At 42.8% G+C, this 16,444-nt stretch overlaps 1 protein-coding gene across 1 annotated transcript in view; it reads right to left on the bottom strand.

Moving 5' to 3' along the window:
- Positions 1 to 16,153, bottom strand: part of LOC128656803 (uncharacterized) — a 262,897-nt gene extending 246,744 nt beyond the window's left edge. The window contains exon 1 of the mRNA XM_053710962.1: positions 14,729 to 16,153. Within this exon, the coding sequence (XP_053566937.1) occupies positions 14,729 to 16,153 (1,425 nt within the window). The remainder of the gene's footprint in view (positions 1 to 14,728) is intronic.
- Between the last annotated feature and the right edge of the window lie 291 nt (positions 16,154 to 16,444).

Raw genomic sequence — 16,444 nt, 5'->3', positions numbered from 1 at the left:
CCCCTTTCACATTATGCAGCTCCTTCAGGACAACAGTTGTATATATTACTCCATATTTGCAGATAACCCTAATATCAGACCTTCACAGGCCTTATGTTTTCTCACTTAGGGCTTGGAAAAAGACGTTTATCCTATATGGTATTAGGCAACATCTATGGCCTAGTTTCGCAACTGTTTGCCTGAGCTACTCCCTGGATAGTCATTATTAAAAAACATGACTGTAGCTATGAGTGTAAAGACAGGGTCAATATACTTATAAATCTCTTCCTACCAGATAGACTGCCTAAGCTCTCACCAGCCTACTTAATTAGGTTAGTTGTTAATTTTCTCTCTTTTAGTATGTTTTTATACTGCTAGGCTCCGCCCCCCCCCCCTTTTGGAGCTTATTTATTAAGCTAATCCCCTTTTACGGGGACTGGAGAAGTCGGTTTCGTATTTAGATACACTTCTCCTCTTGGTGATCCTACGGTTCACCATACCTGGTAAAGTATTTAAAACCTCACCTGATTAATACTGATACACTCGGTTCAAACCTATAAGTCACCTACTGTATTCTTTGAACTGAATAGTTGGTCTTTAGTGTTTTATTCTGATTTTTCTTTGTTCATCTGTTCAATATCTGCTTTTCTCATCATCCTCTAGGTGAAAATTGAAATCCTTATAGGAGATGATTCCTAAACTGACTTTATGAAGTCCCTAGAAAGTTGAGTTAATTGATAGTACTGAAGTACTAGTTGGACCCTGTGTTTTCAGTCTGTACACACAATTTAAAAATGAGGTTTATATTCTTATTCAACATAGTTAAAAATGAGGTTTATGCGGTAGATATTTTATCTCATGCTTGATATGCTTGATTTATATGATCTACATTCTCATCAACAGCTATATCTATTATGTCATTACAACAATATAATGTTTGCATATATGTACATCTTTTAGTCACCTGCGTTGTGACACCTGTTGTATTGCTTCATCCTCAATAAAGTGTTTTTAAAAAAAAAAAAATTGCATCACAAATAAAATGATTAGCATGTTGCAGTAAGCGAACAATGCTAGATATGTCAAAATCCAATTCATGTTGCGCTAAAGTTTCCAACCAGAAAGTTGATGCAGCCGCAACATCACCCAAAGAAATAGCAGGTCTGAGAAGATGACCTGAATATAAATAGGCCTTCCTTAGATAAGATTCAAGTTTCCTATCTAAAGGATCCCTAAAGGAAGTGCTATCTTCCATAGGAATAGTGGTACGTTTAGCAAGAGTAGAAATAGCCCCATCAACTTTGGGGACCTTTTCCCAAAACTCTATAGATTTTGCTGGTAAAGGATACAATCTCTTAAACCTTGAAGAAGGAATAAAGGAAGTACCTGGCTTATTCCATTCCCTAGAAATCATATCAGAAATAGCCTCAGGAATGGGAAAAAACACCTGGGGAAACCACAGGAGGTTTAAAAACAGTATTTAAACGTTTATTAGACTGAACGTCAATAGGACTGGTTACCTCAATATCCAAAGTAATTAACACTTCTTTTAATAAAGAACGCATATACTCTATTTTAAATAAATAAGTAGATTTGTCAGTGTCAATATCTGAGGAAGGATCTTCTGTTTCAGATAGATCCTCATCAGAAGAGGATGAATTATTATGTTGTTGGTCATTTGAAATTTCATCAGCTAAATGAGAAGTTTTAAAAGACCTTTTAAGTTTATTAGAAGGTGGAAATGCAGACAAAGCCTTCATAATAGAACCAGAAACAAATTCTTTAACATTTACAGGTATATCATGCACATTAGAAGTTGAAGGAACAGCAACAGGCAATGTACTATTACTGATAGAAACACTATCTGCATGTAAAAGTTTATCATGACAACTATTACAAATGACATTCGGTGGAATAATTTCTACAATTTTACAACAAATGCACTTAGCTTTTGTAGAACCCATGTCAGGCAGCAATGTTCCAGCAGAAACTTCAGAGGCAGGATCAGATTGGGACATCTTGCTCAATGCAAGAGAAAAAACAACATATAAAGCAAAATTATCTATTTCCTTAAATGACAGTTTCAGGAATGGGAAAAAATGCAAAAGCATAGGCCTCTTGATAGAAAAGAAAGCAGGAGGCAAACAACAATGGGGTATTGAAATAATGAAGAAAAATTGGCGCCAAGTATGACGCACAACGTAACGTAAACTTTTTTGGCGCCCAAAATGACCGGAAATGACACACTTGCGTCACTAATGACGCTGCCGTGTGAAAGGTCTCGACATCACGTATGACGCCGGAAATGACGAAGTTGCGTCAAAAACGTAATTTCCCACGCCAAAAAAGTTTGCGCCAAAAATGACGTAATAAAGTCTAACATTTGACGCACCCGCGGGCCTAATACCCGCAAATGCAAAAAAGTAGTCAATTTGAAAAAGACTAAACCCCAGGTAAGAAAACAGAATTTATGTTTACCTGATAAATTACTTTCTCCAACGGTGTGTCCGGTCCACGGCGTCATCCTTACTTGTGGGATATTCTCTTCCCCAACAGGAAATGGCAAAGAGCCCAGCAAAGCTGGTCACATGATCCCTCCTAGGCTCCGCCTACCCCAGTCATTCGACCGACGTTAAGGAGGAATATTTGCATAGGAGAAACCATATGGTACCGTGGTGACTGTAGTTAAAGAAAATAAATTATCAGACCTGATTAAAAAAACCAGGGCGGGCCGTGGACCGGACACACCGTTGGAGAAAGTAATTTATCAGGTAAACATAAATTCTGTTTTCTCCAACATAGGTGTGTCCGGTCCACGGCGTCATCCTTACTTGTGGGAACCAATACCAAAGCTTTAGGACACGGATGAAGGGAGGGAGCAAATCAGGTCACCTAAATGGAAGGCACCACGGCTTGCAAAACCTTTCTCCCAAAAATAGCCTCAGAAGAAGCAAAAGTATCAAACTTGTAAAATTTGGTAAAAGTGTGTAGTGAAGACCAAGTCGCTGCCCTACATATCTGATCAACAGAAGCCTCGTTCTTGAAGGCCCATGTGGAAGCCACAGCCCTAGTGGAATGAGCCGTGATTCTTTCGGGAGGCTGCCGTCCGGCAGTCTCGTAAGCCAATCTGATGATGCTTTTAATCCAAAAAGATAGAGAGGTAGAAGTTGCTTTTTGACCTCTCCTTTTACCGGAATAAACAACAAACAAGGAAGATGTTTGTCTAAAATCCTTTGTAGCATCTAAATAGAATTTTAGAGCGCGAACAACATCCAAATTGTGCAACAAACGTTCCTTCTTTGAAACTGGTTTCGGACACAGAGAAGGTACGATAATCTCCTGGTTAATGTTTTTGTTAGAAACAACTTTTGGAAGAAAACCAGGTTTAGTACGTAAAACCACCTTATCTGCATGGAACACCAGATAAGGAGGAGAACACTGCAGAGCAGATAACTCTGAAACTCTTCTAGCAGAAGAAATTGCAACTAAAAAACAAAACTTTCCAAGATAATAACTTAATATCAACGGAATGTAAGGGTTCAAACGGAACCCCCTGAAGAACTGAAAGAACTAAGTTGAGACTCCAAGGAGGAGTCAAAGGCTTGTAAACAGGCTTAATTCTAACCAGAGCCTGAACAAAGGCTTGAACATCTGGCACAGCTGCCAGCTTTTTGTGAAGTAACACAGACAAGGCAGAAATCTGTCCCTTCAGGGAACTAGCAGATAATCCTTTTTCCAATCCTTCTTGAAGGAAGGATAGAATCTTAGGAATCTTAACCTTGTCCCAAGGGAATCCTTTAGATTCACACCAACAGATATATTTTTTCCAAATTTTGTGGTAAATCTTTCTAGTTACAGGCTTTCTGGCCTGAACAACAGTATCGATAACAGAATCTGAGAACCCTCGCTTCGATAAGATCAAGCGTTCAATCTCCAAGCAGTCAGCTGGAGTGAAACCAGATTCGGATGTTCGAACGGACCCTGAACAAGAAGGTCTCGTCTCAAAGGTAGCTTCCAAGGTGGAGCCGATGACATATTCACCAGATCTGCATACCAAGTCCTGCGTGGCCACGCAGGAGCTATCAAGATCACCGACGCCCTCTCCTGATGGATCCTGGCTACCAGCCTGGGGATGAGAGGAAACGGCGGGAACACATAAGCTAGTTTGAAGGTCCAAGGTGCTACTAGTGCATCCACTAGAGCCGCCTTGGGATCCCTGGATCTGGACCCGTAGCAAGGAACTTTGAAGTTCTGACGAGAGGCCATCAGATCCATGTCTGGAATGCCCCACAGCTGAGTGACTTGGGCAAAGATTTCCGGATGGAGTTCCCACTCCCCCGGATGCAATGTCTGACGACTCAGAAAATCCGCTTCCCAATTTTCCACTCCTGGGATGTGGATAGCAGACAGGTGGCAGGAGTGAGACTCCGCCCATAGAATGATTTTGGTCACTTCTTCCATCGCTAGGGAACTCCTTGTTCCCCCCTGATGGTTGATGTACGCAACAGTTGTCATGTTGTCTGATTGAAACCGTATGAACTTGGCCCTCGCTAGCTGAGGCCAGGCCTTGAGAGCATTGAATATCGCTCTCAGTTCCAGAATATTTATCGGTAGAAGAGATTCTTCCCGAGACCAAAGACCCTGAGCTTTCAGGGATCCCCAGACCGCGCCCCAGCCCATCAGACTGGCGTCGGTCGTGACGATGACCCACTCCGGTCTGCGGAATGTCATCCCTTGTGACAGGTTGTCCAGGGACAGCCACCAACGGAGTGAGTCTCTGGTCCTCTGATTTACTTGTATCTTCGGAGACAAGTCTGTATAGTCCCCATTCCACTGACTGAGCATGCACAGTTGTAATGGTCTTAGATGAATGCGCGCAAAAGGGACTATGTCCATTGCCGCTACCATCAAGCCGATCACTTCCATGCACTGCGCTATGGAAGGAAGAGGAACGGAATGAAGTATCCGACAAGAGTCTAGAAGTTTTGTTTTTCTGGCCTCTGTCAGAAAAATCCTCATTTCTAAGGAGTCTATTATTGTTCCCAAGAAGGGAACCCTTGTTGACGGAGATAGAGAACTCTTTTCCACGTTCACTTTCCATCCGTGAGATCTGAGAAAGGCCAGGACAATGTCCGTGTGAGCCTTTGCTTGAGGAAGGGACGACGCTTGAATCAGAATGTCGTCCAAGTAAGGTACTACAGCAATGCCCCTTGGTCTTAGCACAGCTAGAAGGGACCCTAGTACCTTTGTGAAAATCCTTGGAGCAGTGGCTAATCCGAAAGGAAGCGCCACGAACTGGTAATGCTTGTCCAGGAATGCGAACCTTAGGAACCGATGATGTTCCTTGTGGATAGGAATATGTAGATACGCATCCTTTAAATCCACCGTGGTCATGAATTGACCTTCCTGGATGGAAGGAAGAATAGTTCGAATGGTTTCCATCTTGAACGATGGAACCTTGAGAAACTTGTTTAAGATCTTGAGATCTAAGATTGGTCTGAACGTTCCCTCTTTTTTGGGAACTATGAACAGATTGGAGTAGAACCCCATCCCTTGTTCTCTTAATGGAACAGGATGAATCACTCCCATTTTTAACAGGTCTTCTACACAATGTAAGAATGCCTGTCTTTTTATGTGGTCTGAAGACAACTGAGACCTGTGGAACCTCCCCCTTGGGGGAAGCCCCTTGAATTCCAGAAGATAACCTTGGGAGACTATTTCTAGCGCCCAAGGATCCAGAACATCTCTTGCCCAAGCCTGAGCGAAGAGAGAGAGTCTGCCCCCCACCAGATCCGGTCCCGGATCGGGGGCCAACATTTCATGCTGTCTTGGTAGCAGTGGCAGGTTTCTTGGCCTGCTTTCCCTTGTTCCAGCCTTGCATTGGTCTCCAAGCTGGCTTGGCTTGAGAAGTATTACCCTCTTGCTTAGAGGACGTAGCACTTTGGGCTGGTCCATTTCTACAAAAGGGACGAAAATTAGGTTTATTTTTTGCCTTGAAAGGCCGATCCTGAGGAAGGGCGTGGCCCTTACCCCCAGTGATATCAGAGATAAAAACTACAGTTAAACACTAAAAAACTCTAAGCCATCTCCGTGGAGATGTTGCCTGTACAACGGCAAAGAGAATGACTGGGGTAGGCGAAGCCTAGGAGGGATCATGTGACCAGCTTTGCTGGGCTCTTTGCCATTTCCTGTTGGGGAAGAGAATATCCCACAAGTAAGGATGACGCCGTGGACCGGACACACCTATGTTGGAGAAATAAATTTCTTAAAGTGTTTATATTCCCAAATATGAAACTGACAGTCTGCAGAAGGAAATACATGAACCTGACTCATGGCAAATATAAGTACAATACATATATTTAGAACTTTATATAATTTGCATAAAGTGCCAAACCATAGCTGAGAGTGTCTTAAGTAAATGAAGACATACTTACCAAAAGACACTCATCCACATATAGCAGATAGCCAAACCAGTACTAAAACAGTTCTTAGTAGAGGTAATGGTAAATTTGAGTATATTGTCGATCTGAAAAGGGAGGTAGGAGATGAATCTCTACGACCGATAACAGAGAACCCATGAAAAAGACCCCCGTTAGAGAAATCATCGTATTCAATAGGTTATACTCCCTTCATGTCCCTCTGACATTAGCTGTACTCTGAGAGGAATCGGGCTTCAACAATGCTGAGAAGCGCATATCAACGTAGAAATCTTAGCACAAACTTACTTCACCCCCTCAAAACTGAATTGTGGGTGTGGTGAGGGGTGTATTTATAGGCATTTTGAGGTTTGGGAAACTTTGCCCCTCCTGGTAGGATTGTATATCCCATATGTCACTAGCTCACGGACTCTTGCCAATTACATGAAAGAAATATATATATATATATATATATATATATATACATACAGTTTGTAAGTGCATGCACTCTCACCATAACTCTTCAGCTGCCAGGGTGCTATAAAAAATATCCATAGATCCAATAATAAATAAGCACTCGCTGGACTTTGGCCAGCTGTGTGAAAAAAAACAGAATTTATGTTTACCTGATAAATTACTTTCTCCAACGGTGTGTCCGGTCCACGGCGTCATCCTTACTTGTGGGATATTCTCTTCCCCAACAGGAAATGGCAAAGAGCCAGCAAAGCTGGTCACATGATCCCTCCTAGGCTCCGCCTACCCCAGTCATTCGACCGACGTTAAGGAGGAATATTTGCATAGGAGAAACCATATGATACCGTGGTGACTGTAGTTAAAGAAAAAAAAATTATCAGACCTGATTAAAAAAACCAGGGCGGGCCGTGGACCCGGCACACCCGTTGAGAAAGTAATTTATAAGGTAAACATAAATTCTGTTTTCTCCAACAAAGGTGTGTCCGGTCCACGGCGTCATCCTTACTTGTGGGAACCAATACCAAAGCTTTAGGACACGGATGAAGGGAGGGAGCAAATCAGGTCACCTAAATGGAAGGCACCACGGCTTGCAAAACCTTTCTCCCAAAAATAGCCTCAGAAGAAGCAAAAGTATCAAACTTGTAAAATTTGGTAAAAGAGTGCAGTGAAGACCAAGTCGCTGCCCTACATATCTGATCAACAGAAGCCTCGTTCTTGAAGGCCCATGTGGAAGCCACAGCCCTAGTGAAAGGAGCTGTGACCCTTTCAGGAGGCTGCCGTCCGGCAGTCTCGTAAGCCAATCTGATGATACTTTTAATCCAAAAAGAGAGAGAGGTAGAAGTTGCTTTTTGACCTCTCCTTTTACCAGAATAAACAACAAACAAGGAAGATGTTTGTCTAAAATCCTTTGTAGCATCTAAATAGAATTTTAGAGCGCGAACAACATCCAAATTGTGCAACAAACGTTCCTTCTTCGAAACTGGTTTCGGACACAGAGAAGGCACGACTATCTCCTGGTTAATGTTTTTGTTAGAAACAACTTTTGGAAGAAAACCAGGTTAGTACGTAAAACCACCTTATCTGCATGGAACACCAGATAAGGAGGAGAACACTGCAGAGCAGATAATTCTGAAACTCTTCTAGCAGAAGAAATTGCAACCAAAAACAAAACCTTCCAAGATAATAACTTAATATCAACGGAATGTAAGGGTTCAAACGGAACCCCCTGAAGAACTGAAAGAACTAAGTTGAGACTCCAAGGAGGAGTCAAAGGTTTGTAAACAGGCTTGATTCTAACCAGAGCCTGAACAAAGGCTTGAACATCTGGCACAGCTGCCAGCTTTTTGTGAAGTAACACAGACAAGGCAGAAATCTGTCCCATCAAGGAACTTGCAGATAATCCTTTTTCCAATCCTTCTCGAAGGAAGGATAGACTCTTAGGAATCTTAACCTTGTCCCAAGGGAATCCTTTAGATTCACACCAACAGATATATTTTTTCCAAATTTTGTGGTAAATTTTTCTAGTTACAGGCTTTCTGGCCTGAACAAGAGTATCAATAACAGAATCTGATAACCCTCGCTTTGATAAGATCAAGCGTTCAATCTCCAAGCAGTCAGCTGGAGTGGGACCAGATTCGGATGTTCGAACGGACCTTGAACAAGAAGGTCTCGTCTCAAAGGTAGCTTCCATGGTGGAGCCGATGACATATTCACCAGATCTGCATACCAAGTCCTGCGTGGCCACGCAGGAGCTATCAAGATCACCAACGCCCTCTCCTGATTGATCCTGGCTACCAGCCTGGGGATGAGAGGAAACGGCGGGAATACATAGGCTAGTTTGAAGGTCCAAGGTGCTACTAGTGCATCTACTAGAGTCGCCTTGGGATCCCTGGATCTGGACCCGTAGCAAGGAACCTTGAAGTTCTGACGAGAGGCCATCAGATCCATGTCTGGAATGCCCCACAGTTGAGTGATTTGGGCAAAGATTTCCGGATGGAGTTCCCACTCCCCCGGATGCAATGTCTGACGACTCAGAAAATCCGCTTCCCAATTTTCCATTCCTGGGATGTGGATTGCAGACAGGTGGCAGGAGCGAGTCTCCGCCCATTGAATGATTCTGGTCACTTCTTCCATCGCCAGGGAACTCCTTGTTCCCCCCTGATGGTTGATGTACGCAACAGTCGTCATGTTGTCTGATTGAAACCGTATGAACTTGGCCCTCGCTAGCTGAGGCCAAGCCTTGAGAGCATTGAATATCGCTCTCAGTTCCAGAATATTTATCGGTAGAAGAGATTCTTCCCGAGACCAAAGACCCTGAGCTTTCAGGGATCCCCAGACGCGCCCCAGCCCATCAGACTGGCGTTGGTCGTGACAATGACCCACTCTGGTCTGCGGGAGGTCACCCCTTGTGACAGGTTGTCCAGGGACAGCCACCAACGGAGTGAGTCTCTGGTCCTCTGATTTACTTGTATCTTCGGAGACAAGTCTGTATAGTCCCCATTCCACTGACTGAGCATACACAGTTGTAATGGTCTTAGATGAATGCGCGCAAAAGGAACTATGTCCATTGCCGCTACCATCAAACCTATCACTTCCATGCACTGCGCTATGGAAGGAAGAGGAACGGAATAAAGTATCCGACAAGAGCTTAGAAGTTTTGTTTTTCTGGTCTCTGTCAGAAAAATCCTCATTTCTAAGGAGTCTATTATTGTTCCCAAGAAGGGAACTCTTGTCGACGGAGATAGAGAACTCTTTTCCACGTTCACTTTCCATCCGTGAGATCTGAGAAAGGCCAGGACTATGTCCGTGTGAGCCTTTGCTTGAGGAAGGGACGACGCTTGAATCAGAATGTCGTCCAAGTAAGGTACTACAGCAATGCCCCTTGGTCTTAGCACCGCCAGAAGGGACCCTAGTACCTTTGAGAAAATCCTTGGAGCAGTGGCTAATCCGAAAGGAAGCGCCACGAACTGGTAATGTTTGTCCAGGAATGCGAACCTTAGGAACCGATGATGTTCCTTGTGGACAGGAATATGTAGATACGCATCCTTTAAATCCACCGTGGTCAAGAATTGACCTTCCTGGATGGAAGGATTGTTCGAATGGTTTCCATTTTGGACGATGGAACCTTGAGAAACTTGTTTAGGATCTTGAGATCTAAGATTGGTCTGAACGTTCCCTCTTTTTTGGGAACTACGAACAGATTGGAGTAGAACCCCATCCCTCGTTCTCTTAATGGAACAGGATGAATCACTTCCAGAAGATAACCTTGGGAGACTATTTCTAGCGCCCAAGGATCCAGAACATCTCTTGCCCCAAGCCTGAGTGAAGAGAGAGAGTCTGCCCCCCACCAAATCCGGTCCCGGATCGGGGGCCCGCATCTCATGCTGTCTTGGGAGCAGTGGCAGGTTTCTTGGCCTGCTTTCCTTTGTTCCAGCCTTGCATAGGTCTCCAGGCTGGATTGGCTTGAGAAGTATTACCCTCCTGCTTAGAGGACGTAGCACTTGGGGCTGGTCCGTTTCTGCGAAAGGGACGAAAATTAGGTTTATTTTTGGCCTTGAAAGACCTATCCTGAGGAAGGGCGTGGCCCTTGCCCCCAGTGATATCAGAGATAATCTCTTTCAAGTCAGGGCCAAACAGTGTTTTCCCCTTGAAGGAATGTCAAGCAATTTGTTCTTGGAAGACGCATCCGCTGACCAAGATTTTAACCAAAGCGCTCTGCACGCCACAATAGCAAACCCAGAATTTTTCGCCGCTAACCTAGCCAATTGCAAGGTGGCGTCTAGGGTGAAAGAATTAGCCAATTTAAGAGCACGAATTCTGTCCATAATCTCCTCATAAGAAGAAGAATTACTAATAATCGCCTTTTCTAGCTCATCGAACCAGAAACACGCGGCTGTAGTGACAGGGACAATGCATGCAATTGGTTGTAGAAGGTAACCTTGCTGAACAAACATCTTTTTTAGCAAACCTTCTAATTTTTTATCCATAGGATCTTGGAAAGCACAACTATCTTCTATGGGTATAGTGGCGCGCTTGTTTAGAGTAGAAACCGCCCCCCTCGACCTTGGGGACTGTCTGCCATAAGTCCTTTCTGGGGGTCGACTATAGGAAACAATTTTTTAAATATGGGGGGAGGTACGAAAGGTATACCGGGCCTGTCCCATTCTTTATTAACAATGTACGCCACCCGCTTGGATATAGGAAAAGCTTCGGGGGGCCCCGGGGCCTCTAGGAACTTGTCCATTTTACATAGTGTTTCTGGAATGACCAGATAATCACAATCATCCAAATTGGATAACACCTCCTTAAGCAGAGCGCGGAGATGTTCCAACTTAAATTTAAAAGTAATCACATCAGGTTCAGCTTGTTGAGAAATTTTTCCTGAATCTGAAATTTCTCCCTCAGACAAAACCTCCCTGGCCCCCTCAGACTGGTGTAGGGGCCCTTCAGAAACAATATCATCAGCGTCTCTCATGCTCTTCAGTATTTTCTAAAACAGAGCAGTCGCGCTTTCGCTGATAAGTGGGCATATTGGCTAAAATGTTTTTGATAGAATTATCCATTACAGCCGTTAATTGTTGCATAGTAAGGAGTATTGGCGCGCTAGATGTACTAGGGGCCTCCTGTATGGGCAAGACTGGTGTAGACGAAGGAGGGGATGATGCAGTACCATGCTTACTCCCCTCACTTGAGGAATCATCTTGGGCATCATTTTTACTAAATTTTTTATGACATAAATCACATCTATTTAAATGAGAAGGAACCTTGGCTTCCCCACAGTCAGAACACAATCTATCTGGTAGTTCAGACATGTTAAACAGGCATAAACTTGATAACAAAGCACAAAAAACGTTTTAAAATAAAACCGTTACTGTCACTTTAAATTTTAAACTGAACACACTTTATTACTGCAATTGCGAAAAAAGTATGAAGGAATTGTTCAAAATTCACCAAAATTTCACCACAGTGTCTTAAAGCCTTAAAAGTATTGCACACCAAATTTGGAAGCTTTAACCCTTAAAATAACGGAACCGGAGCCGTTTTTTATATTTAACCCCTTTACAGTCCCTGGAATCTGCTTTGCTGAGACCCAACCAAGCCCAAAGGGGAATACGATACCAAATGATGCCTTCAGAAAGACTTTTCTATGTATCAGAGCTCCACACACATGCAGCTGCATGCCATGCTGTTCTCAAAAACAAGTGCGCCATACCGGCGCGAAATGAGGCTCTGACTATGATTAGGGAAAGCCCCTATAGAATAAAGTGTCTAAAACAGTGCCTGCCGATATTATTTTACAAAAAATACCCAGATTAAATGATTCCTCAAGGCTAAATATGTGTAAATATGATCGATTTAGCCCAGAAAATGTCTACAGTCTTAATAAACCCTTGTGAAGCCCTTATTTACTGTCTGAATAAAAATGGCTTACCGGATCCCATAGGGAAAATGACAGCTTCCAGCATTACATCGTCTTGTTAGAATGTGTCATACCTCAAGCAGCAAAAGACTGCTCACTGTTCCCCCAACTGAAGTTAATTCCTCTCAACAGTCCTGTGTGGAACAGCCATGGATTTTAGTAACGGTTGCTAAAATCATTTTCCTCATACAAACAGAAATCTTCATCTCTTTTCTGTTTCAGAGTAAATAGTACATACCAGCACTATTTTAAAATAACAAACTCTTGATTGAATAATAAAAACTACAGTTAAACACTAAAAAACTCTAAGCCATCTCCGTGGAGATGTTGCCTGTACAACGGCAAAGAGAATGACTGGGGTAGGCGGAGCCTAGGAGGGATCATGTGACCAGCTTTGCTGGCTCTTTGCCATTTCCTGTTGGGGAAGAGAATATCCCACAAGTAAGGATGACGCCGTGGACCGGACACACCTATGTTGGAGAAATATATTTATTGTGACGTTTCGGGACAACAAACAGTCCCTTCCTCTGACAAACAACAATACAAACTGACAAAAATTTAAAGGTGAATAGAACCCTCCCCTGATTATTGATCCAATCAGTGCACATATTGTATAAAGACAGGAGAAACAAACCCCCTGATAGGATAATCATGTAGAAAAAAGCAACCTGATAGGCTGAAGCCAAAGTGTTAATGGTGAAGCGTGAAATAACTAAAAGTGACTAAAAGTAATAAGAAATTGTCCCCTTGCACCGCAAAAGAGAAACTGACATAGACCAACCTTGCTGAACATAAACTAATGAGACCGTTGTTCAGTTACAAAAACAACAAACCAAATCCTATCCACGAATTTCAACCAATCAAAACATAGTGAGCCACACACTCCCATCCATTGGCCAATCACATGGAAACAAACAGACATTGGTCTATCATGGACACAGCCGCCCCGTATGTAAGCCCTGATAGCTGTCATTGTAAAGACACCTCTAGGTAGAATGAATCAACTATCACTTCAAGCTTGCCGACACTAAAAACTAAAACAACTTGCAGGTACTAAAGAAACTAGAAGTGAGACACGCATCCCGTGCTTATTAACATAAGCTTCCCATGCTTGCTGACATTAACTCCCATAAATACTCAGTAAACCCCACAGCGCAAACGGGCACGGGTACAAGCATAAGTGCTTTACATAAGGCGATATAAGTAGCAGCCCATTAGGTATTACTGTCACAAAGACGGGCTGATCGGAGCAGTATATCATAAATTTATGCACACTCCGTGATAAACAAACAAACCCTCTTGACAGCCACCAATCACCACAGGCTATTCTCCTGGACTCCACCCGGTTGTTAAACCGCGCCAATGGACGTGAAGCATCAAGTAAACACAGACCTCCCCTACCGATGACGGCCCTCCTGTGTGTACACAATGAGCCGTATTAGATCACTGTGTGTCAGGAGACCGTGAGCCTTCAAAGAAAAAGTTAGGCACGAGTGGATCAGCAGCTCCATGAAGCTACCGCTCACATAACAAATAAATAAATCAACTATTACAAATATAATCCCACCGTATAGGCAATGCCCAGTGGCTTAATGAAACACCATAAAGCAAACAGTGAACCGTGAAAAACACCAGTGGGGAAATGGGGAACACACGCCCCAAAACACAACAATGAAAATTTCACCATAAAAATTCCAACTGACCCCAATTGCATAATAGTATATATATATATAGTCTGTAAGACATAGTCACAGCATATCTAAATAATCAATAAGAACGGACTCATAAACAATAATGGCTGAGACTGCCAAAATCAAAACCTTTGACTAACCAACGTACATACTCTAGTGGGAGGGTAGCAAAACAATATGAGAGGTAAAGTAAACAATAAAAATGTAAAATTAACAATAAACTATGTCAGTCATCAGCGGGCAAAGGGACAAAATGAAAATTAAAAACATCAATAAAAGCACTAAGATGTGTCACACCTATCAAAATATGGAGGACAATTTAAGTGTGTTAGAGACATTAGAGAAGATTTTAGAGAAGATTATAGAGGAACAAATAACTCATATTCAGGGAGCAGAATATGAAAAAGCGAAATAATTACTTCATGATGAACACTAATTATAAAGATGGATACAATAATATATGTATAATGAATCTAGATGTTTATAACAAACCATTAGCAGATAGAAAGAGAGATAGATGGATATATCATCTCCAAATTGACAATGAGCTCTCATAAAGACCATGGACTCTCATCGGATCTGTGGACTCTCTATCAAGGGCGACAATGGATAATTTATTAGAGGAAACACTGCCATCCTGTGTGGACATTAAGACCCCTAGGTTGTAAAGTACCCAATTCAAAAATCCATCTAGCTTCTTTTCGTAAAAGGATAGTAGCTCTGTCACCTCCCCTACTCAAATTTGGAACATGATCAATAATTCTAAATCGCATATCTGTAGCTGAATGTCCAGATTCCAGGAAGTGGCGGGCCACTGGTTGGTCTGTTTTTCCGTTCTTGATGGCCAATCTAATGCTGTATCTATGGTTGGCCATCCTGGTCCTGGCGTCGTCTGTGGTTTTTCCGGTATAATACTTGCCACATGGGCAGTTCAGGAGGTACACAATGTGTGTAGTAGTGCAGGTCACCGCATGTTTGATCTTGTATTTCTTCCTGCGTTCAGGATGTTGGAACTGGGTGCCCGTGATCATAGCATTACACGTCACACATCCAAGGCAGCGATAGCAGCCAGCTTTTCTCCCCAGCCAGGTGGGTGGTGTCCTGACTGTTAGCTCCGTCTTCATCAGGAGGTCTCTAAGGTTCCGACCCCTTCTGTATCCCACCCGTGGCGTTTTCCATGTTTTAAATGGTAGAGTATGGTCAGCCTCAAGTAATTTCCACTCATCTTTTAGTGTCTTAATGATCAGGTGTTTATCAGGTGTATAGGAGGTTACGAAAGTCATCTGTTGCAATTTTGGATTTTCAGAAGTGTCTGTTCTTCCTTGAGTACTTGCCAGTGTACGCATTTCAGCTAGTAATTTTCGAGTGTAGCCTCTCTCAATGAAACGCTGTGTCATTTCTTCAATTTGAATGGAGCACTTTTCTTTGTCTGTGTTGTTTCTCATAACCCGTTGAAATTGTGCTTTAGGGATATTTTTGACCAGATTCGGTTGGTGGCAACTGCGAGCGTGCAGGATAGAATTCCTGTCGGTTGTTTTCCTGTAGAGAGTAGTGCCCAAAATGGTATCCTTCTTAAAAACTCTCACGTCTAGATAGTCAACCATATCAAGGCTCGTGGTGGAACTGAATCGTATGGTACTCTTCATTTCATTGAGGCTCACAATCCAAGCATCTAATGTCAAAGGCCCATCTTGCCAGATTAGGAACAGATCGTCGATGTAGCGACAATATTTGATTTCTGGTTTATCAAAAATTCTGATGGCATTTACTTCATAATCGGCCATAAAGAGATTGGCTAGCGTCGGGGCCACATTTGACCCCATCGCCGTTCCGGAGATTTGTAAATAGTAGATCTTATCAAATAAAAAATAATTTTCTGAGAGACACATGTCAAGCAGGGTTACTAATACCTCCTCCAATGGGCCAATGTATGGTATCCGTCTAAGACACTTGGCCACTGCTGCTATACCTGATGCATGCGGAATGACGGTGTACAAACTCGAAACGTCCAGCGTGACCAGAATGTCAGATGACTTGATGTCTGTAAGCTGTAAGATATGTGTTATAAAATCAGTAGAATCCCATATGTAAGACTTCTGTTGCTTTACCCATGGCTGCAGGTAGAAATCCACAAATTCTGCTAGGGGCTGAAGAAGAGAGCCGTCATTCCGCATGCATCAGGTATAGCAGCAGTGGCCAAGTGTCTTAGACGGATACCATACATTGGCCCATCGGAGGAGGTATTAGTAACCCTGCTTGACATGTGTCTCTCAGAAAATTATTTTTTATTCGATAAGATCTACTATTTACAAATCTCCAGAACGGCGATGGGGTCAAATGTGGCCCCGACGCTAGCCAATCTCTTTATGGCCGATTATGAAGTAAATACCATCAGAATTTTTGATAAACCAGAAATCAAATATTATTGTCGCTACATCGACGATCTGTTCCTAATCTGGCAAGAT

Source organism: Bombina bombina, chromosome 4 (assembly GCF_027579735.1).
Source record: "Bombina bombina isolate aBomBom1 chromosome 4, aBomBom1.pri, whole genome shotgun sequence".
Lineage (NCBI taxonomy): Eukaryota > Metazoa > Chordata > Amphibia > Anura > Bombinatoridae > Bombina > Bombina bombina.
This window is presented reverse-complemented; position numbering and strand designations above follow the sequence as displayed.